The sequence below is a fragment of the Pezoporus occidentalis genome, unplaced genomic scaffold (assembly GCF_034315485.1).
Source record: "Pezoporus occidentalis ecotype Australia unplaced genomic scaffold, CSIRO_AGI_Poc_V1 ctg178, whole genome shotgun sequence".
Lineage (NCBI taxonomy): Eukaryota > Metazoa > Chordata > Aves > Psittaciformes > Psittacidae > Pezoporus > Pezoporus occidentalis.
Window position 1 is genome coordinate 597501 of NW_026913618.1, and position 27172 is coordinate 624672.

Here is a 27172-nt window from a genome sequence, read left to right on the forward strand (position 1 = left end):
CTGGCTTGATAACAAACTAGACAGCCTTCACGTGCAAAGAGATGCCCTTACCAGGGGTGTATCGGGCATCAGAACTTCCCCATCCTCCACCCAGGCGAAGGGAATTATCCCAAGTGGACAACGGTGGTTTCTGGCCTGTTAGCCCTGGAGGCGGGCGGGACGGAGCAGTGATGCTTTTAGGTGGCAAAGGGACCTTCCACAGCTCATGAGCCAGAGAGGTGTTAGTGACTGATCCAGGAGACCATGTTGATTTGGAATCACTGTTTCTGGCTACTAAAAGGCAAACGAAGACAACCACGATCACAACACTGCTGGAACCACCACCCTGCTACTAACAAAAGCTCCTAAATGAGAGTAAAGTCAAAAGAACTACTTTGAAAACTAGTGAAATTACTGCTGAGATGAGAGCTCAGGACTACGTCTTATTAACATCCAGTGTCCCCCTGAGGCACATGAAGGGGAAGAAACACCAGCTCAGAGCAACATAAGCAGACATCACCTGAAGTGCTTTGTGCTGTACTGCTGAGGGAAACATTGTAGTTGGAGGCACGAATGGATGACCAGGCACTAGTTGAAGGCAGCGTGGTGTTCAAAGATGAGGATGACCCTACAGAAAAGAGAGAAGCCAGTCACAGTACAGTCCATCACCAATGCAATACTTACAAGGCATGACTTGTACTCCAGACTGAACACGTCTGCGGGCAGACCAGGAACCTCCTCCACTGCTCCATCCCCATCCTGCACCCAAACGCTGTGGTGACAGGCACGCTCAGCAGCACTCTGCAAGCAGAGCCTGTCCTTACTGCAGTGGCTGGACTGCCAGGTTTTGCTCGCCTACTTCCAACCCCACAGCCTCTCTGTGCAAGATTACATCAGAATCGCACATTTAATGAATGACAAATTGCTGATTACACTCAGCAGCATCCACTCACTGCCCACATTCTTGGAGTATCTGCTGCATTGCATCAAGTAGCAGTGCTTGAGCCAAAGATGAGCTTTTCAGCCCCGAAATCCACAATACAGAAGATAAACAAGGAGACGAGCAAGCAGCAAACCCATCTCCAAGTAAACAGTCCCTCTCTGTGCCCGAAGCAAGCCGAGTACAGGACGGAGGAGGCAGCACTGAACCTACCACTGTTCCTGTCCCTGAGGTGGTCAACTTCCCGCACAGTATTAATTGACAGATTGTTTATGACACTGCCAGGAGTGACGTAAGGGTCAGTTTCAGGGTCGATGTTTGGATAACCTTTCCATGGCTCACCAGGCCGAAACTCTAGGAATGGACACACAGAAGAGAAGCTTATTTATTGTTTTACAACAGGAAACATCTGCCTAAACAACACATCTCCTAAGGGCTGAAAAGCCCAAACATTGAAGCGTTTCGTTTACTTAATCTGCTCTTTTCTTTTCACTTCAGTCACTTCATTTCTAGTTTTTCTGGTCCCATCTCACCAGGGTACAATCCAGTGCTCAGAGCCCCACGTGAGGACACATACCTGGTGTGAGGACACCTACCTGGAGGCCAGTTAACACTGCTAGAGCCGTTAGGCGATTTGGCACGGGGCCAGCCATCCCCAATGGATCCAGGGGGACTGGCTGGTGAATTACTGCTGTTCATAAAGTCATATGGAACAAACGGAGACTCTTCCAGCCTGAAACCACTTGAAATAGCACCTAGTAATAAAGAAGGACGTATTTTTCAAAGCCAATTCTTGTATTTTCTCTCTCTATGTAAGAACATACCCCTGTAAAGCATTCATGAAATATACAGCAGCAGACTGTCCTCTGGTGACGTCAAGTTACATAGGAAGTCATACAGGAGTATATGATCTAAAATGAAATGCCTCTGAATAATTCAGGAGAAAAATGTAAGAATCATGAAATCATTTCCTTCAAATAGGACACTTAAATTTAATAAGGAAAACATTCATTCAAGAGGGCAAGAGCTTTTTGTGAGACCGAACTGGTTAGCAGGGGTAGTGAACAGAATCACAGAATATTCTGTGATGGGAGGGCTCCTGGAAGAAGCATCTAACCAAATCTGAAGGATCTTGAGCTACTGCAAAGTTCTCAACTCCTACTCATATTCCTGGCAGGGCAAAACAGCAAATGTAGAAATCACTGGAGGCAGAGGAATGAATGGAAGCGGAGCACAGCATCAAACAGAGTCTGTACAAGTCTTGCAAGGACAAGCTGAAAAGTTATTAGGCAGCAGAGCCAAAGACATTCTATGGTTCTGAGGGAACAGAGGACTTTTACCAGGGATTTGATGTGATACGGAGTTCAAACAATCAAACTCCTGATGCCATTCAGAAAACATCACCCCCAGCTAAAGTAACACAGCACTGACTGCTGTGGGTAACAATCAGACGAGGTTCAGAGGCGCAGTGGCAGGACACCTCCACTAGACACATAAGGCAGCAAGTCATTTCACAGCAGTAAAGCAGCTGACAAGTCTATAAATACCCCAACAATCTCGAGACTGGAAAGTAAGAGGAGACTGGAGACATCTTATAGCTATCTTTAGACACAGAACCTTTGTGCTATAGACTCACATTTTAACTGGATGAGATTTCAAGCAACTGAAACAGTTTAAATGTCATATGAATCCTGATTACTGGGATGAAATAAGACGTAACCAAGTCCTCTGCCTCCTCCAACACCGAGTACAGCATTGGTACTTGTCTACCCTTCTAAGCTCTCCCTGGTTTTAGAATGCAAATGTACACATTCACAAGCAGAATGTGTCATCAGAAATGTCAGACGTGACCAGAGTTAAATCCCCATAAACCCTCTTTAGGCCAGCAGGGTCAGGGGAACCAAACTAGAAATCTGCAGCTTTTGGTTCCAGAAGACATGAAGCATTCCAGTCCACATCAAGGTAAAGCCAGGAGCAGCAGTCACGCTTAGAGACAAGTCTGGTTGGAAAGGGCATTCTGTACCTTTCTACTAAATCCCATCACAACATCATTTCTGTAGGTAAAATCACTCAGGCAGCTCTGGGCTGCTGGGGGAGACGAGCAGCACGTTTGGCACAGACAGCACAACACAAATTCTGACAGCTACGAGCAACACAGTAGTTACACCTCCAGACCTAACCACAGCAAACCTGCCTGTGAGAGCCAGAAGGTGAAAGCAGGCTCTGAGGTGTGAAACACGTACCATGTTTGCTGGAGTTTTGATCCAAGGATGTGTTCACAGAAATGCTGTCGACTGTAGTCCATTTCCTCAAGCGAGATTGTGGCTCTTTAATACTGCTCATATCCATGTTTACATTCAAGTTTGAGTTCATTCCTAGAAACACATATAACTTATGAAATACAGGCTGAATGTTTTCCTTCTGCTAATTACCCCTGTTGTCCTAATGAGCGTTTAAGAGCATGTTACTATGGTTCTTTCACGCTTCCAAGTCTCTGTTTTTGAGAAACATTCTAGCATTTAACACAGTGAACTTACTCCAGACAGAAGCTAAGCTAAGCTAAGCAATGCAAAGCACCCAAAGTTCTCAGCTGATGTCTTCATGCAAAAAGGGCAGTGGAAGAAGCCATTGGGAAGTCAGAGAAGCTCAAATACCAGCCCAGCAGCAGCACAGCTGATCTCATCTGGATGGAGCAGAGGTACTGCCCTTTGGAGAGCTACACTCAGCTAGAAAGGACACTTGTCTCACCAGGGGTCTGCACTCATCCCTGTTCAGCAGAAGTTAAGTCCTGGTGTCTGCAGTTACAACCTCACTCCTGTTCTTGCCCGGGCTGTTCCAGGACACCTCGCCAGCCTCAGACCACACAAGCAACACCATCCCCTCTCCATTTAACCTCCTCACATTGAGCAGTGAAACCTCGGCAAGAAGAAACCAAACACAACCTGTCTTTGCCTGTTCTAAGCTGTTATCTCCATTTCAAAACATTTATCTGCCAGGGAATCAACACAATGCCAACCCAAATGAAAGCAAATACCTGTGAGCACCAGCTGTTCTGGGCTTGGACAACTATGCCCATGCTCTGGACTTTGGCATGCCTGCTCCCTTTCCAGGTCAGGAAGGATCCTTAATTCCCAACCATACCTGGTTACCTTTCCAGCCCTTCAGATCTGTTTACTCCAGCTCTGAAAATAAACCACTACAACATTTTATCTCAGGGCCAGAGACACTCAGGGAACATCTCAAATCTCTACCAGAAACTCACTCATTCAACACTGAAAACCAGTGCTTAATCTTGCTCCTGAGGGGATGCTCATTGCCATAGAGGAGCTGGTTTGGTTTTTCATTCGTTTGGTTGGGATTTTTAGTTTAGGCATGAGCAGATGTGGATGCCAGAAAAGCAGCACCTCCAAAAGCCTCAGAGAAACTGCCTCATATACTGCAGCTTCCTGCAGCGTGGCAACGATTACGGTGAGAAAGCAGCTACTTAATAGTACACAACAATTCAACTTGAGAAATGAAACAGAAAGGAGCCTCATGCAGGCAGGAAGCCTGAACTTAAGACTGGCCATAAGCAAAACTCCAGTGTGGCACATGCAAGGCAAGAGCATGGCCTGCACCAACGCACTGCCTCCATCACGCTCCACCTGTAAGCACAAGGGTTTCAGCAGCAGTCTCTACCAAACAAACTGCTCTACGAAGGGCAATGAGAATGCAAAGGAAATCAGCCCAACAGAAATGACCAGATCAGGATAAAATAGAAGAAAAGCAAATTGGAGGAAATAAACTGGGATAAGGAACAGAGGTAAATGGTAAACAGCTGTAGTAAGCATAAGACAGCATTACAAAGGGACCTAAAGTAAGGAGAAAATATACAAGCCTGGAATTTCTGAAGTAGAAATTGGACAGAAGCCTGGAAATGTGGGGAGAAAGAAACAGGAGATGTTTGTATATATAAACCTTCAGACATTGTGCCTGAAATGAGACAACCATTCTTTAAAACTGAAGAGCTTAAACCTTTCTTCCCAGGACAAAACCACCACAGGGGAAATGAACATTTTGTTCTACCTATGCAATTCCAGATGCATTGAAATGTTTTTAAAATCCAAAGAAATGAGAGCACTTCAATGGATTCTTTGTATGGATTCCACTTCTAAAAGTCCTTTAGCTCCAGGAATTCTAAGTGCAAAAGGACTTTGTATCATCCTTGGGACCCAGAGGGTAAAAAAGAAAGAAAAGGAGACAGACATTCTTTAAGAATGTACAGCATCTGCACTGAAATACAATCACTTCAGGCAGTAAGTGTACTTATGACATAAGTTCTTTGGTGAACAAAGATAACTGGATAAGCCCCAAAAGAATTACCACTTCCATGAGAACTGTAAGTGCTAACAGGATTACAGTCCCTGTTGTTTTCCCAGGCAAATGAAAAGGAAGGGAGGGTGTTCTGTAAGCATTTAACTGTATGATGTTAGTGTGGAGAAACCCACCTATGGGGAAGCTGCTGAATGCATTTATTGGCGATGGCCCTTTCTGCAGCTCAGGAGTAGCGTGGGGTATGACATTCTCAAGGAAGGATTTCATGGAGGGTTGATGGAGTGACTGCTGCTGAGAGGGTGGAGTTTGCTGCTTCATTAACAGGTTTGGATCAAGCTGACGGGACTGTTGCATCATCTGTTGCTGCATACTAAGAGATCGACCCTTAAAAAAAACAGAGCAGTTACAATATAAATGGGCAAAAAGCTTTTTCACATCTAAAGAAAGATCAGGAAAGGCATCTCTGTGCTCTGTGCACCTATGCACAGCAGAGCCCAGCCTTAAGCTAAGCCTTTTTTTTTAGAGCTTGTCAAAACTCCATTCACTCTTGCACACTTTAATGGCATTTCTAACAAGAAAGGCAGCTCAGACAATGAACAGGTTTTAAAGCTAGCTTGAGAAGTGAATAATAAAGGGGTTCGTTACCTGCTGCTCCTGCTGTTGACGACCACCAGAAGGCATGCTTCTTTGATTCTGCGCTTTTTGCTGCTGAGCCAACAACCGCTAGGAGACAGTGTTTGGTGGTGGTGTTTGTGAGAACAGTTTAGAGCTGACGTGAAGTCTCTACTTAGACTTTCAAACAGAACCCAGCGACCAGCTCTGGTGGCTTACCTGTAACTGGGAGATCTGAGAAAGCTGGTTTAACTGGGACAGTTGATTCAACATGGCTACCTGTTGTGGGCCAAAAAGTGGGCTCAGGCCACCGCTGTTTGGTGCATACTTCAGTAATGATACTGGAACCTGCAAACCAGACCAGAATGAAGAGTGACTGACAGTAACGTGCCGCCAGTTACACTGGATGTAGGCTATTATAACCTCTGTCAACAGCTGCCTAGTTTCTGAAACACTCCCCAAGCCAAAAGCCCTTTCAAATATTGACAGAATAAACATCAGCAACACCCATAAACAAAACACAATTTTCTGAAGCAGCGTTTTGGTAGTTTACACCCAGAATGTTTTATGTACTTCATTACCTGAGGGGATAGTAATGGAGGAGGCACTTGAGCACGTGGATTAGGCTGAGATGAATTAAGAGGTTGTGCTGGAGGCTGCTGCATGCTCCTGGGCTGTGCTGCTAAATTACCAACACCAAACATACTGGGATTGCCATTCTGCGGGAAGGAAGGACAGTGAGTGACAGCAAACCTCTTGGGCTGCTCCTCCCACCCCTGTGCATTTGAATTACAAATTAAGTACAGATCAATCACATAGGTAGGATGTTATATCAAAAGGCATTAAATGCTGTCAAGTAACATGCCAAGAATATGCACACAGCCTTACCTGTCTAACAGAATTCAAGTTTTGCATACCCAGCCCTGCTAGGGAGCCAAGGGCTTGGTTAGGTAGTGCATTATTTGAAGGGGGAAGCTTCATGTTTTGATTGGACATAAACTGCATGTTTTGGGACTCGTCTGCTACAATGCCATCCTGATGGGACAGACAAACCGATGCGCAACACCCAGCCAGCAAGCAAGCAGAAGGGAGAAACCATTGGCAGGAACAGAAGGGAAGAGTCACAGACAGTCCAGCACCAGCAGGAAATAGGCAGAAAACAAAAGAGATCAGGTTAGTTACTCATTTGCACTGCAAAGGGGCTACAGAAACTGCTTAGTATTACATATCAGTAAGTTAAAAAGAACAAACATCTCTTACGGATTAACAAGAAAGCCCCGGTTTTCCCCTCCACTAAATGCAGAAAGCTAAGGAACACAGAGAGTCAAAGAAGTTTAAAGTGTCCACCAGCAGGACACCTACTGACCTTATCAAAGTAAGGACCGCGATCCATGGAAGACTCTTTGGAAATCTGAGGACGAGAACCAGGGCCTTTTCCAACCACACGGTTGTAATCTCCCACACTGAGGCCGTGCTTATCCATCTCCATCCGCTTATCTGGCAATAACCCTGGGAAAAGGTGAGAGAGGTGACTGCAGTATTCCAGACACCAGCAACCAGCCTGTGCTTCTGAAGAGCTGCACTGATGCTGCTCTCAAGCTAGAGACTAATGAAAGAAAACACCAGTTTAGCTTTGAACTCTCTGGGCTTTAGTGAAAAGGGAAAGGAAACACTATGGATCAATGGGTATAGACAATTGAGAACTTGGCATCAGCACGGCGTCAGCAGGTTTTGCTGGACTCCACAAAAATGTTGCTCTCAGTCCTTAAAACCAAGAAAGTTTAATTGTTCAAACTGGAGTTTCCAGTTGTGAATGCCACATGTCTGGTTTGGAAGCACAAAGCACTGTCTTGGCTTTGAAGCAGTAGCTTTATCACATCCCTACATTCGTCTAGTATTTCAGAAGCCCTTTAATTTGATTTGGTTAAGAAAAAACCCTATTAGCTAAAACCCAACCAAACAAAAACCTTCACAAATGTACAGTATTTGTGTTTATTAAAAGCAAATATGAAGTTATCTTCTCATGAATTCTAGGCAAGCTACAAGATCAAAATGTAAGCAGTAAAAAAGGGTCCATTTAATCCTTCACTGCATTCAGTGCAAGAGAATTACTTCCAAAACTGATGTTTTAAACTCAAAACTGAAAAAAAGAAATAATTTAAATATGGGGCTTCCCCTTAATATTCAAATCTAAAATTCAAAGAACAATCTCTTACACAATTAGACTGTGAACCTAAAAGTGAAAATACCCAATTTGATACTGGAATAAGAAGACTGCAACTCCACTAAACAGTAGAGTGCCACAGATACTTTTAAATAAGAATTCTATCATTATAGTATCAGTATATTACAGAATTATGCTGGCTTTTATTTGCTGGAGGAATCATAACACTCACTGGCTTCAAATAAAACCAGAACTGCTCCCAAGTCGTTTCACACTCAGGTTTAAACCCCTCTGAAATAACTGCTCAGTATTAATTTAGTTCCTAGAACTGAGAATGTGTTTCCAAGAATGAACCACAATGAGGGACTGTGGGATTCAGAACGTGTCTGTGTGAAGGATGTATCCTGAGGGCAAGCCAGATACTTACATTGCAAGAAGCAAAATCACCACACCCTGAAAACACTCTTTTAAGTCAGCTCAGCTTGATTTATGGGGAATATCACTAGAGCAACCAGGTGATTCATGTGTGTAGCATTACTCACATACACACAGGTTTTTTCTTTACAAGGGTATTCCTCTTCTTTAGGGAAGCATATTTAACTATATATAGCTGTAGCTATATATATGATATATACAGTTTTTGAAAAGTAATTTACAGAAGGATATAAACTAAAAGAGAGACTGGGAAGGAAAGCAGTAAAAGCCAGGCTGGCTCTCCTAGCCTTACCTCCAGACATGTCCATCTTATTGCTCTGTATGGTTTCTTCTGGTGATTCTCTCTGAAGTAATAAAATGAATCATAATTATTTAGTAGTATTTTTAAAAGCTAACCCAAAGAGATTCCTATAATACTATTTATATTCAAACCTGCAAGGGGAAAAAAAGAGACAAATCGGATGCTTTTTAAACCCTTTAGTTGGTACCCAACTGAAAACAGGTATTGCACCAAAATACGTGTGTAAGGTTAAGTAAAACCCCAGAGTACCAGGTGAACACCAGGGTGGTATTCACAAAACCACTTCTCACCAATCAATTGGCATTTTTGTAATGAAGATTCAAAGCAAATGGGTGGGTGACAGAGGGGAGACAAAGAGAAGTAAAGAGAAAAGCACTATGAAACAAACCCCAGTCAACTGAGCGTGTTACTCCCTGTGCATTACAGTCAGCACAGTAAGAAGGCAATAGAGCCAGGTGAAGGCAATAGAGCCAGGTAAAGGCAAATACTTACTGAAAAAGTGAGATTTGTGAATTGCTTAATGAATGGATTGATCCATGTTTCATCTTGCTTATTTCCACCTTTCATTATTCCCTTAAAAACAGAAAGGAATTCCCGTGATGCTCAGAAGACGTTTACCACCTACTGCTAAAATGACATCACAGAATGTTATGAATGAAGATTAAAGCTTAATGGCCCCTCTCAGGGCAGCATTGTTCTGGCTCAGCTTTTAGATCTGCCAACAGTGCAGAAAGCTCAACCCAGGCGCCTCATTACCTTCGTGGGCATTTTCTTCATGTACGGTGGCCAATTTAAAGATGAGTTAGCTTCTTGTGAAGAACTGCTGTTCCACATTCCAATCTCCACATCCTCCTCTTCCTCCCAGCTGGTCTGACGACTGCCTGTCAATGGCATATCATCTCCACACCAACTATCTTGCATAGATTTAGGCCCTGGTTGTGAAAAAAAAACCAGCACTTCAGCATTTCAGTAGCAACTGACTGCCCTCAACACAGACCTTAGCTTGGTCCTTACTTCAAGATCGTAAGCCCTCAGAAACATAAAGCTTCTGCAGAGCTGCTTCCCCATCCCCATCCCCTTTCCTCAGAGATGACACAAGAAGCACTCACCGGGTTTATTTGAAGCCTGTTGACCAAGAGAAGTGTTTCCCCAGCCAGAGGTGCCTGCTGCATCGCTGATGGGCTCTCCCCAGCTAGTACCAGTATCCATGGGCTTACCCCACGCTGAAGTTCCATTATCTACAGTAGTGGCTGGAGTAGAAGGCTCTCCCCAACCTTTTTAAAGCAGTACGAGTTACTGGCATGTTTTTAAACAGGATTATAAAAGCTACCTAAAGAAACTCAAGTGGTTTGCTTTTCTAGAGCCGTAACACACAATAAAAAGCATATTAGTGCACATACACATAATACAACTGTCAGCTGTTAAAAAATAATCAGAAAAATACAAATTTCATATGTAAAACATTCCATTTTGGTAATAGAAATGTCCGAGATGTTAAGTTCCTAAGAACTGCTCATTATATTTAAGCTACTCCTCTCCACATTTGAGAGCACAAAATACTTCATAAGCACCACACAAGCTCATCTACAAGTATTATTCACTGCTCCCAAAACTACAAGATCAGAAAGTCTGATCTCGAGTCCATATAAACCATCCTCCTTCATTCTGTCCCTTTTGGAGGGGGCTCTTTGGTAACATTACGTTTTAACAGGTTTAGAGGCAAATGAAGAAAAATACTTTCATTCCTCAGATACTAGGAGGTATTTCCTCTGTTTCCACATCCCAGAATTCAAGTAGAGCTGAGTTACTTTAACTCCTCAAGCTATTTAAAACTAGATCTTCCAATCTGCACAAAACCACCCATGTCTACGAGCATTGCTGTTGGGTGTTTTTCCTAAATAAGAATGGTACTTCACCAGCACCCCCCTTTACCACTTTAAGCTAAAGTATTGTTATATGAAGCAAGAACAAAAGAAGTGGTTTACAGCTAGCAGAAAACAGGGCATAAAACCAAGCCTTACCAGAACCCGAACTGCTCTCCTTGCTAGACATGGCACTTGAAGACAGTAGCTGCTGATGTACCTGTGCTTGCTGGTCTGAACTGCTGCTACTGTTTGGGACATTTTTATTCCACATATTCACATTTTTGTAGTTGTACTTGCTCGGATCCCCCCAAGCAGAAGTTCCATCATCAATCTCCATTTTGCGGCGTATTGATTCAGGGGATGGCTCCTCCCAGCCCGTGGGCTCTTCCTCCTTTGCCGGCGCTGGCATCGGCCCCCCCAGCCAGCCCGAGCCGGGGGGCTTGTTCGGGGCAGACGGTGCTCCCCAAGAGCCAACATCTTGTTTGTTCCACTCTGGAGAGTTGATCGGCTTGGATGAATCCCCCCAAACTTGAGGCTGATTGGATTTAGGAGGGTCTCCCCAGCCTTGGTTCTGATTAGGCTTTGCAGGCTCATCCCATCCTGAAGAAGTATTTGGGTTTGTATTATTACCTCCCCAGGAAACAGAATTTGATTTACCTGGCTCGTTCCAACCAGATACTGATCTGTCACTGTTGCTACCTCCTGAACTGGATTTCTTAGCCTCACCCCAATGGTTACTTCTTGAGTTTTCACCCCAGCTATCACTGGCAGAAACTGCCCAACCCTGGCTGGCCTTCTGTCCATCCGCCCATCCCTGTTTGATCTTCTGTGCGTCATTCCAAGATGACTTTTCCTCTTTGCCACTTCCCCATGATTGATTGCTCTTGACCATTACTGTAGCAGCAGAATCTTCTTCCCACCCCCCTTGGCTGTTTGACCCTTTGGAGTCTCCCCACCTTGTAGCAGACTTTGGATCTCCCCACCCTGATACAGATGAGGTATCATTATTATTAGGGTTAGGTCTATCCACACACCCCCCTGAGCTGGAAGTCTGTGTCACAGAGCCCCCCCAGGCCTCTGTCCCATTGTCAGTTTTTCTTTCACCCCTCGGTGATGTTTCGGTATCCCAGGCAGTGTTCTGTTTGATTGGAGTCTGTCCCCAACCAGAGTTGGAAAGGACACGTGGATCTAAGTCAGTTCTGTTCACTATGCTTTGGAGTAACGCGTGCTGGTCAACTTTCCTTCTCTCCCGGTTCTGTCCTTCCGCAGTGGCCCGATCTTCATGGCACCCAGAGCTCTCGGCGCTGCCCTCGCTGTCTGCTGTACCTGCTTTGGTCCACGCGCTGTTCTGCTCCGTGAGCTGAGGAGCAGCAGGACTCTGGCTGCTGAGGTCCTCCTCCTCTGCAGACTTCCATCCGTTTGTAAACTTCCTGCCACTGCCATTCATGCTTTCATTGGAATGCTGATTACTGGGCAGTTTACTCCATTCCCCATTTGAAATGTTAGTGCCAGTGTTTTGTGCAGGGTTCCCCCATCCTCTTCTATTCCCGCCAGCACTCGCACCATTCCCACTTCCCCATGGCATGTTCTGGGAGTTGACTGTCCCTGCCTCCCACACCCCTCCTCCTTTATTCCCATTGATTTGAAAGTTAGTGCTGCCAGGCCCGCTAATGCCTGGCTGCATTAGAGTTGCATTCACAGTGTCACCATTAGCTTGGCTGTTTGGGCCTGAACATTTGTCTCCAGAGTAATTAGAACCATAGGCACCCCATGTAGTACCATAAGATCCACCATTTTTCGCCTCACCATTGCTAAGATGAGAAATGGAAGTGCCATTTGAAACTGGAGAGGCCTGAATCTGAGAATGATTCATTGTGCTCACGCGCCAGGCCCCATGCCCTGTATTATTAGGCAGTTCGTTAATCTGCACTGAACCAGCAGAGTTTGGTAAACTAGAGGTCATAAAGTTAGTAGTGTTATTTGGTCCATTCATTTCAGTGTTAAGGTTTTGAGGTTGCCCACTGAATGAAACATTCCTTGTACCATTTACTTCAGAATCACAACTTTCCTGAAGGCTTCCCCAGGAACCATGGGCTGAACCACCCACCTTAGAGTTAATACTCTGACTGTTAGATATCTGACCTATGGTACTGCACTGAATACTTGTGCCAGGATTACCACTCCCTACAGACCCTTTCAGGGCATGTCCATTGTTCTCCAATACAGACCAGGCACCATGGTTGCCATTTGAATTCAAAGTGCTTGGATTTAACCCTCCATTTGATGAAGAGTTTATGGTGCCCCAAGCATTCATTCTATTGTTGCTACTTTCAGATTTGCTGTCAGGAGCATCCACAGAAACTTGACATGTGCTTATTATGGCTCCGTGGGATAAGCCCCACGGCCCATTAATACTTCCATTGCCCACATTATTGCTGTTGCTACCAACCACAAACTTATTCTGAGAACCATGTCCAATGCCATTCCGAATGCCATCGCTTTCTCCACCTGTGCTCCCTGAAGCCATTATCACGAGGTTCCTCTCTGACCCAGAGCTAGAGGCAGAGTCAGTGTCCATACATTCTGATGTCAGCTCTGGGTCACTGCCAGTGATTGATGGCCATGCTTCTTTGTCAGAGCCGTCTACAATAACTTTATCCCAGTTTGTGCTGGAGTCACTATTTGAAGAGACTGGTCCCCAGTGAGAATTTTCATAATGGGATCCTAGACCACTGTGGTTCAGATCTAAAGGGAAGAGGGAAAGTCCAAGAGCATCATTGTAAATTTAGTATTATTACTTCATTAAAGCAGAAGAGGAAAATGAACACATAAAGATGCTAAGCCAAGAATCCTTTTGCATATTTGAACACTCTAGTCCTGAAGAAGACAGAGAAAGCTTCCGGGTAAGTACAGGTGCTCAGAACACTGCCCCACACACAACCCAGAACACTTCTCGCCAGCAGGCAAAGCGGCACTCACAAGAGCACAAAGCAGCACTCCTGAAGGTACACGTCGTCTTGTCCCAGAGAAACAGCTGGGGTATTCAAATACTCTGGATTTAAAGTATTTTCTAGAAACATGTCCATATTAAACCCTAAATACTACATAAAAATCAAAGACATTTGGAAAGGCAGAAATCTGAACAGGATATTACACTGACCTAGCAGCGCCAATTGCTGTGTGACGGGAGCTAGAGAAACACCTTCCCACCCCATTAAGACATTGTAGAAGGATTCTTAAGTTATTGAGGAGATTTTCTTTTATCCAACAACCCATATAAACCCCACAAGACCAGGCTACAGTTCTGCCCTGCAGAAGCTCAGATTAAGTGGCTGAACTGATACTTCTCACTTATCTAAGAATCACTGCTGCTATTTCACTAGATAGGCTGATGTGGGAATCAGGAGAACACAGACCCTAATTCATTTACACACTTTGCATGGTAAATATAGGCACCACGGAGTATTTGGTGCAAAACAAGCACCATCAATTCTCATCTCAGGTGTCCAACGCTTCATGCAGAGACCTCCCCCATGACTGCTCAATCAAAGCATCAGCAGAAGATGGAACTATGGAAGCGTGAAGCGTGTGGAACACAGTGATGAAGCTGGCAAAGGAACACAAGTACAAAAGGCCACTGGAGCTTTTTACTTTGTATTTGCCTGCACTGAGAGAATAAGCACACTGGTGCACGCTCAGTGGCTGCGTGTGCAGCAGCTTCTCTGCACATGAAAACATTTAGTTGGGTTTTTTTAAGTAAACAACACTTCTTTGTAATATTCCCTTGTTTGCCTTTACTTGGGCTATTCAAAACGTACGTAACCCTGGGAGAGCTGGGAGACATTCCTTCAGCTGAACATAACCCCAGACCTGCCTGTTAATGTGTTACTAGAAAAACCACTGCGGTATCTGAGCAAAATCCAGCAAACCCCAGGATCTCCAATCTCACACTGGTGTTTAAAGAAAAGAAGTCATTTAACCTGTATTAAAAGACTAACCAAAGATAAGAGTTGTCTGCACTCTCATGAAGGAGAGAATCAACAGCACCAAAAGCCGCACTAATGAAACATCTGGATTGAAAAACATCATCTCAGTAACAGATCAACTGCAAAAGCAACACTGAAGTGCACAGCTGCCAACAGCCCAAATTCAACATGGGGAAAGAGACAAGGGTTACGAGTACAGAACAGAGTGAAACAGCAAACAAACCTTCACTGCACAACAGAAGCCCTGTATTTGAAAAGCTCTAGTATCCTAATTTAGATGTGATGCAGTTTGTAAGGAGCCAATGCACAGAGAGCAGGTAATGACTGACTTCCAGCCATGCAGAATGTGATCCCACTGCATGCAGAACTACCCTGACAGTTTTTCCTCGACATAAACGTGTGTTAGTGCTTTCTAGTGGGAACCACTGTTCTGGAATCTCCCTGCTGGAATCTCCACCCCCCATGAACGTCTGAGATTAAGAATACAAATACTGAGTAAGCAGGAGATTATCTCTGGTGTTGTGTGTCTGGCAGATACCACAAAACCACCCTAAACATTGAGAAATCCCAGCTGACAACATACTGCCCTTGGTGACAAGCAAACCCAGCCAAGAGCAGCCCAGGCCTGCGCTTCTCCCCAGGACTATTCAGAAGTTGCAGGTGAACTTTTGCTGCTTGAATCCTGGACATAAATGAATTACATAAACCTGAGCTTCTTACAATCCAGTTTGTGCCTTACTAAAGCACTCCAAACTCGGGAATGAGCAACTGTAGCTGTTGGCCTCTGCAGTGGTTTCCTAACTGAAGCAAAGGACAGGAGAGCTGCCAGGGCAAGGGCACAGCGTCCTGCTGCACCCAACCCTGCTCCCAGAGAGGGACCATCCTGCACAAGCTTTGCGTCTCCTCTCCCTGACACAGGGGAAGAGGGAGGATGAGGAGAGGAGGTTTAACACCTCCCCTTGAGAGCAGGCTTTGAGGAAAATGTGAAGGATGAAAATTTCAAGGAAAAAACAGAAAAGATGCAATGTGAAATGTTTTCCCAAGCCCTGCACCTGCTGCAGCCTTATGGGGACATGAACTAGAGCCACTACAGCCCCACAGCACTACCTGTGCTACTCAAGGCTTGTCAGACCTGCCTGGGAATACTGTGTTCAGTTTTGGACCTTGCTATACAGAAGAGTTGTGGACAGGCTGGAGAGGAACCAGAGAAGGGCCACAATGATGACCCAAGGACTGGGAAGACACATGAGTAAAAGCTGAGAGAGCTGGGACTGCTCAGCCTGGAGAACAGATGGCTCAAGGGAAACCTAAGCCTCATGTTTGTGTTTAAAGGGTGGCTATCCCTTTTTACAAGGGGTCACACGGAAAGATATGGAGTGATGGGTACAAGTTACTCCTGGGGAGAGTCTGACAGGACCAAGAGCAAGAGGTTTTACAACAAGAACAACCAGCCATTGACTAATCTCCCCAGGGAAGTGTGCATTCCCCAGCGCTGGACACTGTTAAGAATCAGCTGGACAGGGTGCTGGGACATCTAGTCTAGGTCATGCTGTGCTTAGAAAGGTTGGAGCAGATGATTCCTGAGGACCCCTCAGAACCCTGGGATTCAGTGGTTTCCTGTGCATGTCCCCATGTCCTCACATAGCACATTTACTCCAAAATATACTTAAAAAATGAACAGCCAGTGTTCTTCACAACGACAAAGAGCAGCAGGGAACATGCAGAGCTGCAGGTGCTACCACAGCGTAAACTCAGCATTCAAACCAGAAAGGCCCAGACATGATTTCCTCTGCAGTGCTATGCAATGTCTCTAATCTAAAGCACAGGCTTGCACAGATTATTCAGTTTAATACCACAAAGAGGCAATTCAACATGTAAGCAGAAAGGTAAAAAATAGAAGACACTTAGTATTTTAAAGCTGAGGTGCCACACAGTCAAAACATCCGTTCTGGTATGAATTCTGATGTTATTTTAGACAATGAAAAGGTTTAAGCAAATGTAGGATGCAATGGCACAGGGAAGCTATGTGTCAGACATTCACACAGCACATGCTATTGGAAAACAGAAGCCAAAGAAAAGAAACATGAATAAAACACTCGGACAAGACTGTGTGACACATGTAACTACCACAAAGACATGCAGTGCAGAGCAAAGGGGAGATGTAAAGAGCTAACCTGACTGGTTAGGGGAGTGGCTCACCAAGTCCCGAATGGGAGGCATGCCTATGGAAAGAAAAGCAAGACAGTCACAGAAGTGTTACTCTGGTAAAGTACCAACAGCCCCCAGAGCACTCGTTGCTCTAACCCCATCCATTAGTACCCCTTCCTCAGGAGAGGTTCAGCTGAGGAGCCACGTAGAGTCCAACTCCGGTTTAACACCAGCGTGTGCACAACAAACCTTCCTCCAGCCCTCTCTCATAGCTTCTTCCTCCTAAGAGTCCCATAGGCACTGTATGAAATCGAAGTGAATGTTTCCAATTCACAAGTTCTACAGTTGGAGACCATAACTGTTGTATTTAAGGCACTGCTTCCTAAATGAAGTCAGCCCCACCACTTCTAACTGCAGATCCCTGACCAAGGAAAAACCCTCAGCTTACAGGAAGAACCTTCTGTTCCCCAGGGCTTTGTCTGTAACATCATTTTGCAGCTCTGCTGAGATGCACATGGACAAAGTGAGACCCACTCGCGCCAGAGCAGGACTCAGAGCGACTGGACTAACTCCAGGAGCCCGGCGCTGCTCTCCCGCTCTGCTCTGTCCCACACTTGTAAGCAATTACTGCTGGCAAGTATTTCAGTTCAGTGCATAAATCATTTCATTGTGGAACAACCACCTGGCCAGCCCCATGTGTTACAAAGCAGAGGCAAACATGCCGAGGCAGCATTCAAGACCTTCTTTTCATGTGAAGTTTACATACAGGGGGGGAAATATCAGCAAAGCAAACATCTGAACTGGGTATGAAAACGTTCTGATCAAGAGCCACTTATGTAGATTTCTTAGAATAACCACCTTGGTACAGACTATCTTTTTCACAAGTACTGCACGCCATGGGCTTCACTTGCATGTCTTTATTAAAGAAATAGGCCAGATGGCCTAGGAACAGCAGAAAAGAACAACTCACAGGACTACCCCTTCTTCAGCTTTCCTTCTAAACAAAGGGGGTTCATTTTCAGAAGAGGAGATGATTGTCCACACAAAACACATGCGGACCATTGATACAGTTAAAAACTTCTCCAATACCAAAGACTTAAAACAGCGTGGCATGGGCAGTTAAAAGAAGGCTCTAAGTTTAACAGTACTGGTGCTGCTGGCTTTCACAAAGCACCTACCAAGCAGTTACCACCCCAGCTGGAACTGGGGATCGATCCTACCCCAGGTATGCCAGGGAATAACAGATCAAATTCCTGCAGCCATTACAAAGTCCTGCAACTCTGACTGCAACACCTGAAGCTACAGTTTTCCTTTTAGCCCTAAAATACAGATCAATCCCAATATCCATTAAACAAGGCTTTAAAAATAAAGAACTTAATCTTCAAAGATATTGTGTTAAGGTATAAAATTTGTCAACCCAAATGGCCTATACATGGATATTCTTTCAATAGGAAGGGATCTACAGACATGGTGAATTTCATGAGATTTTGAGTTTTGGAGATAACACAGAGAGCACCCAGAAGCTGTCATTGGAGGCTAAAAGAGGAACTAGAGAGTGAGACTGGGGCAGGCAAATGTCAGTGGTATTTCCTTTCAGATATCGAGGTGCCAGAAGGCATTAAGCCACTCACATGCTGCTGGACTACGGCCACCTCCGTGTTACAGAAGCCTGAAACCACCACAAAAATCCAGCACTGAAAAGCACTTTCCTTTACATTATCACCTTCCCTACATTTCTTAAAGCACGTGACAAACAGGGAACTCCTGGTTATTAGAAAGAGCTCTTCCAAGCATACAGACACAGGCACCAAGGCAGGAGGCCTTGGCTGCACAACCCCACTTGTCTGATCCTGGTCCCCCGGAGCACAGCACCAAGCTAACGAAGACCCAATAGGATGCTGCTGATAATGCAAACATTTTCTTAAGGTGGGAAAGGGCTTTGGCCAAACTTTCTCTCCCTAAAGGCTCCCAGAACCTTTCTGTTATCAGCCTGACTTGTGGACATGTTATTCAAACAACTAGCCTGTTCTTCCAACCACAGAACTACTCCAGGAAAGGAGGTCCCCACACACTCGCTGTGGCGCTATGGCACAGGGACACATTGGCATCTCCCAGCCTAAAAGGCCCCCCAGCCACAGCAGCACAAAATCAAGCAAAACTGGGAAGAATGTGATACACAAACGGGAAGCCAACTGATTCACTATTGGGCTGGTGTTCACAACAGAAGAGAAATGAAGGACACTATGCTCAAAGGGATCCTCTGGATACAATGAGGTGGTTTAACAGGTTGTATAAAGAGTAATAATTCTTGAGTTAGTTTACCTGTGAGGTTTTATCTAAATCACTACTGGCTACCATGTAACTTGACCAGTAGAGGATACATGTTGGAGAAAAAGTTGCACCTTAGAAGCAAGCAAGTATACAAAAGGTTACTTTAAACCTTTATACAGGTGAACTAAAACCCCAAACATTAACTAAAAAATGACTTCTTGGAGTGGTAAAGAGCTCTCCCAGGATGTGACAAAAATAATACTGGAAAGTAATATCCAGCATTCCTCAGGGGGCACAGGGATAAGCTGCTTCCAACGCTCTGTTTACTTTCAGTTTAAATGTGCTTCTTCAAGATTAAGTAATCAGAACAGCTCAAAATTGAACTACAATTTGAAATATCACGGCTATATTCCAGAAACCTTCTTTTTTAGCTGAAGGGACCAGGAGTCACGTCCCTTGTGGTGCACAGAACACCAGTTCTGAGAAACAAACCTTGAGTGTGGAAGAAACTATTTGTGGGAAGACGTTCCATCATCATGCAAGCATAAAAATAAGAAGGTATTTGCCCACCATATAAAGTGTTGGCATTAATACCAAATCCCTTTGAAAACCTACATCCCTATGAGGAAAGTTACTTTTTTATCCAGCCTAAATTAGACTGCCCTTATTGCCTCCCCAAATTGTCTGAGCTGCAGGACAGTACACTGACTGAACAGCAAATTACGCACATGTAACAGGTAAGCTTACTACTCTTAGAAGGGTATTTGAAGAGAAAGTGTAACAAGCCAACATAACAAAGGATAACTCAAATAGTAAAAGGTAAAGGTCGATCCATTTGCTAAGTCAACCAAGCTTTACGTAGATGAACAAAGACAAACTCTGACCTAGCAGCAAAAAGCAACTCTCATATTCCAACCAAGCTGCATCCTGTCTGTCTTGCTAGATATGAAGAAGAAAAAACCCCAAAGTCTAGAGATGCTGTTCAGAACTATGTGAATGACACTTTCTTGGGAGATCCGTGTATCAAAACTGGATGCAGAAAGTGATGCTTCATACCACGACCATGCTTGCATCAATCATTAGGATAAAGACTGGAAACTCAGAGCAGAGCAGTGGTCACATTGGCTCCTGGTCAGAACCAGACACATCCACTGTGCACCACTGGCAACAAGAAGCAACTATGATGTCTCAGGTTTCTATATGTAACTTGCACACGGATGGCCCAAAGCATCCTGCAGCGTTTAATATTAAACTACGACACAGGACAATCTCTCATCATGCCACAGCTTACATGGGAAGTTTAAAGGTTAGCTCAAGTATTTCACTGACAATTGAATTGAAACTGTTTGAGTTCAAAGGGCCACATGGCACCTGCCCTCACCTGGCTGTTTTTTGCTGCTGTTCGGCACCTCTCCGTTGGTCACTGGCTGTTTGTTTGTGACAGTGCTGCCTCCTGACTGGCCGTTCAATACTTTAGGAGTAGATCCCAGGTTTGCAGCTATCACTGGTAACTGCTGACCTCGTTTCAGAAGCTGTTTCTGTTCCTGGTGTCGAAATCGCGGTGGTACTTCACGAGGAGGGTATCGAGGCAAGGGCTGCTGCTGCTGGCTGCTGGCTGGGGCCCGCTTGGCATTATTATTAGTGCTGGTTGCTGGGGAAGTGCCGCTGGAGGTGACAGGCTGAGGCTGGCTTACACTGGTCTTGGTTTGTTCTGGCACTGCCCCCACCCCCAGAAAGAGAGAAAGTTGGACAAAGTTATTCATAAGAACAGCAACTCCAACTGAAGACTAAGCCAATATTCTTACACATCTGCATGTTGCATGTAACGGCAGCATTTCTTCTCGTGCCAGTGGTAACTCATTCCCCATTAAAAGCTCAATTATCCCACAACCACACAGCTTTAATAGCACAGATTGGGAAGTAGAAACACATCCTACTATCACTCCTAACAAAGTTATCTTGGCTAAAGTATGCTACTACTAACAAACTCTTTCTACAGGGCTTTCTGACAAATCAGCTTATTTAAGCATTTAAACTATTTTAATAAATACTTAAGTACTAAACCCCCCCAAATCTTACCCCAATGGGAAATTTAAGTGTTATACTGAGAAAAATGTTCTGGTTTTGTCCCAGAAGTAAAAGAGGTGAACAGGACACACAGAACACCACTGGGACTTGCCTGCTTCAGCAGCCCTAGAATCCCAAGGGAAATGTGTTGGTGCCCTGAGGTCAAGCTGCTCCAGCAGGAGCAGCTAACAGCACCGGTACCCCACACAGCCTGGCAGGACTGTGCCAGTGGGCAACTGCAGCTCCAGTCTTGGCAGCATGGCCCCTTCAAGGCCAGATGAAGGTCAAACAGCTGGCAGAGGGCAGCTGGGAGGGAACACACCAAACCCTGACGCTGGATGAAGGGAAAACCACAGCACCCTCCACCCAGCACCTCCGCCCAGCCAGTACATTGGTGGTGAGCATAGGGTGTCCGGGTGTAAGTAATGTCACAGGTAAGTGTACTTTCTGTCTTACGCTTACCTGTACTTCCTGTCACAGGTAAGTGCACTTCCAACCCCTCACACTACTGACATGTCAATGTACTTTCCAGATTTCTTCATGAGATATCCACATAATGTGTACACATTCACTGTGGAACTCCCTGAGGTAGCACAAGACTGGATCACGACCTCCCTCAGCACTGACCTGCCTGTGTGGTCGTCACCATCTCTGCTCAGAGCTTCACAAGGTCTGAGTGGCTGAAGGCAAACAGTTTAATCCATGTGGCATTCCTGCTGCTAACAGCGAGGGACAGCTCGTGAGGACAGCTTCTCCAGTGATAAACACACGGCTGGATTTACTTCAAGAATAGCTCTGCACATTGGCAGCATCTAAACATACACAACTTGAGGCTGAAGAGCAGCATCCTCCAACCATCTCCCCGCTGTCTTCCTTCAACAACTCCCTGGCATGGCAGCAGCAGGAACACTGTTACCACATGACCGTGTTTAATTTGGTTAAAGACCATTTTCTCATTCACTTTCAAGAACAGACTTGTGTGAATACAACATAAAAAATAAATGAAAACAAGCTCTTTAGGCTTTTAAATCCACTTGAACACTGACAGTGCTATTTATGACTACCGTTTCTTTTTGTTTCTCCTATAATACACAGTAACATGCTCTGAAAAACACGAGCACAAAGGCCTTCAGAATAAAATGTCCCCTCAGAGGCAGCACCTTCAGGTGCTCACCACCACACTGGCTCCACAGCAGTGACCCTGCTCCTCTATTTCACAGCTGACTGGAGCAGGACAGAATTAAGGAGAGGAATGGCCAGGACACAGGTTGATTTAATGTCCACAGGGAACAGGAGGTGCTCAAATGCCATTAGATACATGGGCAAGTTGATAGAAATCACCAGCACCGTATCAGATGCCACCAGTTTAAGCTGTTGCCTGTATTAAGAGTAGGTAACTGATTCCTTGCACAGTGTTTTGATGCATGTAATGCAGCAACAGATAATGATCAAAACCAGGTTTCACAAAGTAGTCCTGAACAAAGCTCTCCCATTGATTCCTTTTAAAATGCCCTGTGTTAAAAATCATTAAAATGAGTGAAAGTGACTGAACCTTGGCGGGGGGGAGTGCTATTTCAGCAACTAGCGAAGAATTTGTCACCACTTCAATGCATGAGCTCTTATAGCACATTTCTGTGGTCTGGGTACTGCAACAAGCTTTGGAACTTAAAAAACCAACAGAAAACCACCAAAATTCTTCACATACCCCTATCTGTGCCACTGCAGCCCAAATCTTGCTGCTCTGACCCATCAAAGTGCCTCCTGCTGCCACCCATCCACACCAACAGCTCTGTACAGCGAGGGGTGCCGACAAGGACAACCGCTGCCTGCAGCCAGGACACCCCTATCAAGCAATGGCACCAGGGAGGGACACAAACCCCTCTGCACGCTGGACCTGAGCTTTCTCATTAATGTCAGCTTAGGTGGAGAGTACCCCCAGCTTGAGGGGATTTTCTGATACAACCCACATCACCCCTGAACAGGCCACAGAGGAGATTCAGTTTTCCTGCACTCCCCCTTCATTCTGTGCAACTGCTCCTTTGGATCAAGTAAAATCATTTCTATGTGACATTCCATGAGACACCCCAACCCAGCTGCCAGCAGCACTTACGGCAACACAGCAACATTAATACTGCCATAATTAAAGCTGCTTTAAGACAAAGTGTGTATTATAACAGAATCCAACTTGCAGGTAACCGAATCGCCCTCGACCATAAACACACCATGTCCTGCCCAGCCAGCCCCTGGGCTACGACACAAACAGCTCAAGAAATCTGTGTTTCTCATGTATTCTGTGCATTCATTTCCTTAGCAAACATGGCCATAAAGCCAGCAAACTGAATGGAAATCTACCCTGTAAAAGCTGGACTAAAGAATCAACAGTTTACATTCATATGCTAATTTCAAACTGGAATTAACCCAAAGTGCAACATGGATTAACTGCAGTTTCCCATCGCTTCCCCAAGTACCCTAGACTTCAGTTTTAAGCAATACAATTGCCCCGTCCAACGTTTTCTGGTCCACACCTTCAGCAGACTAAATAATACATTAATATTCCAACATGGCTACGATAAATTCCAACAGCCCTTAATCCCTACCTTAACATTTCAGTTTGTCATAAACGAGTTGCTGGCTCGGTAAAGTTTGCTCTGCCCACCAGTATGCGATGTAGAATCACATCAGGGCAGAAAGCTCCCACTACCACAGGCACAGCTCATTTACCACCGGCGAGCTTACAGAAGCGAGCAGTAAAAAGGAGGTTTCCATAAAGCACAAACCTGCTGCAAGCCCGGAGCAGGGGATGGAGAGGTTACAGTGAACAGAGGGATTCCAAAGAGAGACGCTTCCAACTTGTGTTGCTTTCCCACTCGGCAGACTTCACCAGAAAATGGAGGAGAAGCATGGTGTCATTTTACTGCTCCTGGAGAGCCGCTGCCAGCTCCTCCTGAGCGGGGCCACGGCTCCCTCCAGCCCCAAAAATGGCAGCCCTGCCACTAACTTTAGTGCAGATGGAAACCAGCTTCTTGCTCGCACCGGCCCGGCGGGCAGAGATCAAATCCCTCCCGAAGCACACAAAGAGCAGCACCGAGCTGTCATTTAAGTGTTTCTTCTCGCTGCTGCCGGAGCTGACCTCTGAGAAATGTGTTGTGCGGCTCCCTGCCCGCGTGCCATGCCCCCGAGAGTTGTCAGTGCTGGAATGCTGAAGGGCAAGCGGAGGAAGCCTGGCGCTGGCGCTGACACACGTAAGATGTAGTGCTAGAATTTTCCTGGTGGAAAAATGGCCGCAGCTGTAAGCTGAGCGAGCCGAGCTGGAAAATATCCCACCGCTGCCAAGCCGTTAACCCCTGCGCCGCCGCGCCGAGGGGAGCCCCGGCTCTCCCAGCACAGTGCTCCTCACTGGGCATCGACGCCGTTCGCCTCCAGCATCGAAACGTTAACAGGCTTTCCGAGCTGGAAAAGCACAGGGAGGGAAGTGACAGAAAAAACCCCACAAAGACCAGAGGAGGCTGTGTTGGGGCAATGGTGCTTCCCAGCGAAGAAAACGAGTACCAAGTTTCCAAGGTGGGAAATATGAGTCAAAGATTTCAGCTCCACACCCAGCTATTTTTAAAAGCCCTTTCCGTTTCAGTGGTTGACTCAAAGTTGATTCTGCTCTGCAGTAGCAGCAGTGCTTTACGCCTCTGCCTTGACAAAGCAGAGCAATGCGGGGCTGAAGACTGACAGCAGTTTTCAGCTCCTGCTCGCACTGTTTCCCGACACGCAGCAGCACTGGGAACAGCTCACCACAACACTAGCACCTACACTGCCCTTTAGTTCCCACAAACTACTTTGCTAGGGTATTATGTATGTGCACTGAAGTGTGTGCAAAGAGACATTTCAGCTCCTGAGGACATCTCCTGCTGGAGAAGCACACTGTGATTGCTGAAGTGAGCACAACAAAACTCAAATGTTCTTAAACAGCATTTACTCGAGTGCTTGGCTTCTCAGCAGCTACTTGGGGCCATGGTGCAGTTTGTAGAGCCCTGTTTTAGGAGGAATTCAGGATAAACGGATTGATTTGTCCATCTTTAACAGCGCTGACATTAAACACAGCAAAAATACCCTGCTGTGGTAGAAGGAATACCACAACACTTGTCAGTTCTGCAGTATTCTCCTCAAATAAGGCCTTCAAATGACGCTTATTTTTTCCCCAAAAGCCTGGCAGTGGAGCACCTGGAGGGCACTTGTTGAGTGTGAATGTGTTGCGCCAGCTGCTGCACAAACGAACCTTCACTTGGCAACTAAGCTATACACTAACTCCTATGAACTGCCTCTTTTCCTTTAATACAGCCAGACATGTAAAACTAGACGGGTTGGACCATCTGAAATCCACAGGAATGACACACATGCATTTGTAATGACAACACTACAGTATTAAAACATTCCTTGTACCAGAAACATCTGCATCGGCATCATCTTCATTACTTCCATCCCTAATCCTGAAAGGGAAAAAATCAGCACTACTAACTTCCTCGGAAGGCAGTCTTAGTGCTTTGCACAACCACAGGTAGCCACTTCAGCTGTTAAACAGCAACTTCTGCCTTCGCTAAAGCAACATTTTGGAGCCTCCCAAACTACGCTCAAACCCAAGAAATAACCAACCACCCGCGCCACTTAACCAGCTCCTTCCTGAAAGGAGGAACGTAAGTGTGAATTATTTAGAGATCCCATACTCTGCTATTTTATCTTCAGCTCATGCACAGAATGAATTATTTAAGACATTAACGTGATGGAAACTTGGAAACTAATGAAACATTCATTTGCATCCTGAACACAAGCAGGCAGAACCAGCGATGCCATGAAAGCGCTTTGTGCAATGTAACCACGGATTTTGTTCCTAGAGAAACTGTTGCACAAAGTCCTCTATCTGAACCGCCTCATGCCTGCTCCGCTTCAGGACAGGCAGCGTGTGCGTGTGTCTGTGACAGCTCCACATTCCTGATGAACTTCCTGAAATACCCTGTTAATAATAAGAATGTAACACTGAAGCTGGAACTTAACACTTCCTCAGTAACCACCAGGCTCCAAGGAGAAAATGAACAGAAGAACATAATAAAAAGACTGGCTGTCCTTCAAGAGAAGGCAGTTTTCACCCAACCAGGTACCTCAGGGCAGGATTTGTGCCCTCCTGCTATTTTGAGCCGTGCTGTGATGCCGGGATGCCAGCACAGCACAAGTCCATAGGTCAAATGTTCATTCAAAATGGACCTTATTATTTACACTCTGTTTCACCACTTTCTTCTTTGCTATCTTTTCAGATATATTTTATTGCTTCGGAGTAAAACCAAACACTTTGACAATTCTTCATTTACATCTGGCATATTATCTCAGAAGCCTTATGGCAGGAACGTGCAGGGGAAAACAAACGCTCAGCCTGCACCGCAAGTGTAATTCCATGCACTGTTTGAAAAAGGGTGCTTTAAAAAACAAGCAAAGCATATTTATTGATTACAATACGCTTTCAGCAGTTTTATTAAGCACTCATACAAAGACACACACAGAATTCCCAGCTGGTCTCAGTGCCCGGAGCCAGGCTGGAAGGGCAGGACCCGCACTCAGCCCCGTGAAACCCAGAGGACAGCTGCACATCTGGAACGTGGGCTCTCATCAGCAGCACTGGTGCAGCTCCCACTGCCTCAAGTGATCACTACTCACAGCAAAAGCACCATCCTCCTCCTCACAGAGCTCCCTGAGACACGAACCCAGGCTGGCCTCACTCCCTCCTCAGAGCCTGAAAACCTGCTGCTCCTACCCTTACCTATTTTCTTTTCCCATTTAAACAGGCACTAAAGTATACACTGCACTTAAATAAACGAGACAAAACCATGCCTCCTGATAGCTGTAATTGCGCTGCAGCCCTCAGCAGGAGCATCAGTGCATTTTGTATGTGAGGAACCTGCCTCCTCCATTCCAACCTCATGTGAACGAGGATGCTACTTCAAAGGCACATTCCACAGTAATGGCCACTTCCATTTGTTTCTCTGCTCTTCCCAAGCACAGTATGTCCTCTACCATTTTGCTACCTTCATGCCAGAACAGCACTTCAAACAC

General features: G+C 45.4%; 1 protein-coding gene across 7 annotated transcripts in view; it reads right to left on the reverse strand.

The window, feature by feature from the left end:
* The window catches only part of TNRC6A (trinucleotide repeat containing adaptor 6A), a 46742-nt gene that overhangs the window by 4014 nt on the left and 15556 nt on the right, over positions 1-27172 (reverse strand). For 3 of the 7 annotated variants that reach the window (XM_062614751.1, XM_062614750.1, XM_062614749.1), the window contains 18 exons: positions 20397-20732; positions 16771-16818; positions 10767-13355; positions 9855-10019; positions 9502-9677; positions 9238-9318; positions 8737-8788; positions 7212-7354; positions 6734-6880; positions 6427-6564; positions 6065-6193; positions 5879-5956; positions 5407-5617; positions 3163-3294; positions 1516-1674; positions 1133-1273; positions 500-607; positions 52-273 (listed from right to left, as the gene is read on the reverse strand). In XM_062614751.1, the coding sequence (XP_062470735.1) occupies positions 52-273; positions 500-607; positions 1133-1273; positions 1516-1674; positions 3163-3294; positions 5407-5617; positions 5879-5956; positions 6065-6193; positions 6427-6564; positions 6734-6880; positions 7212-7354; positions 8737-8788; positions 9238-9318; positions 9502-9677; positions 9855-10019; positions 10767-13355; positions 16771-16818; positions 20397-20732 (5055 nt within the window). The other 4 variants (XM_062614752.1, XM_062614753.1, XM_062614754.1 and 1 more) reach the window with 4 other exon arrangements.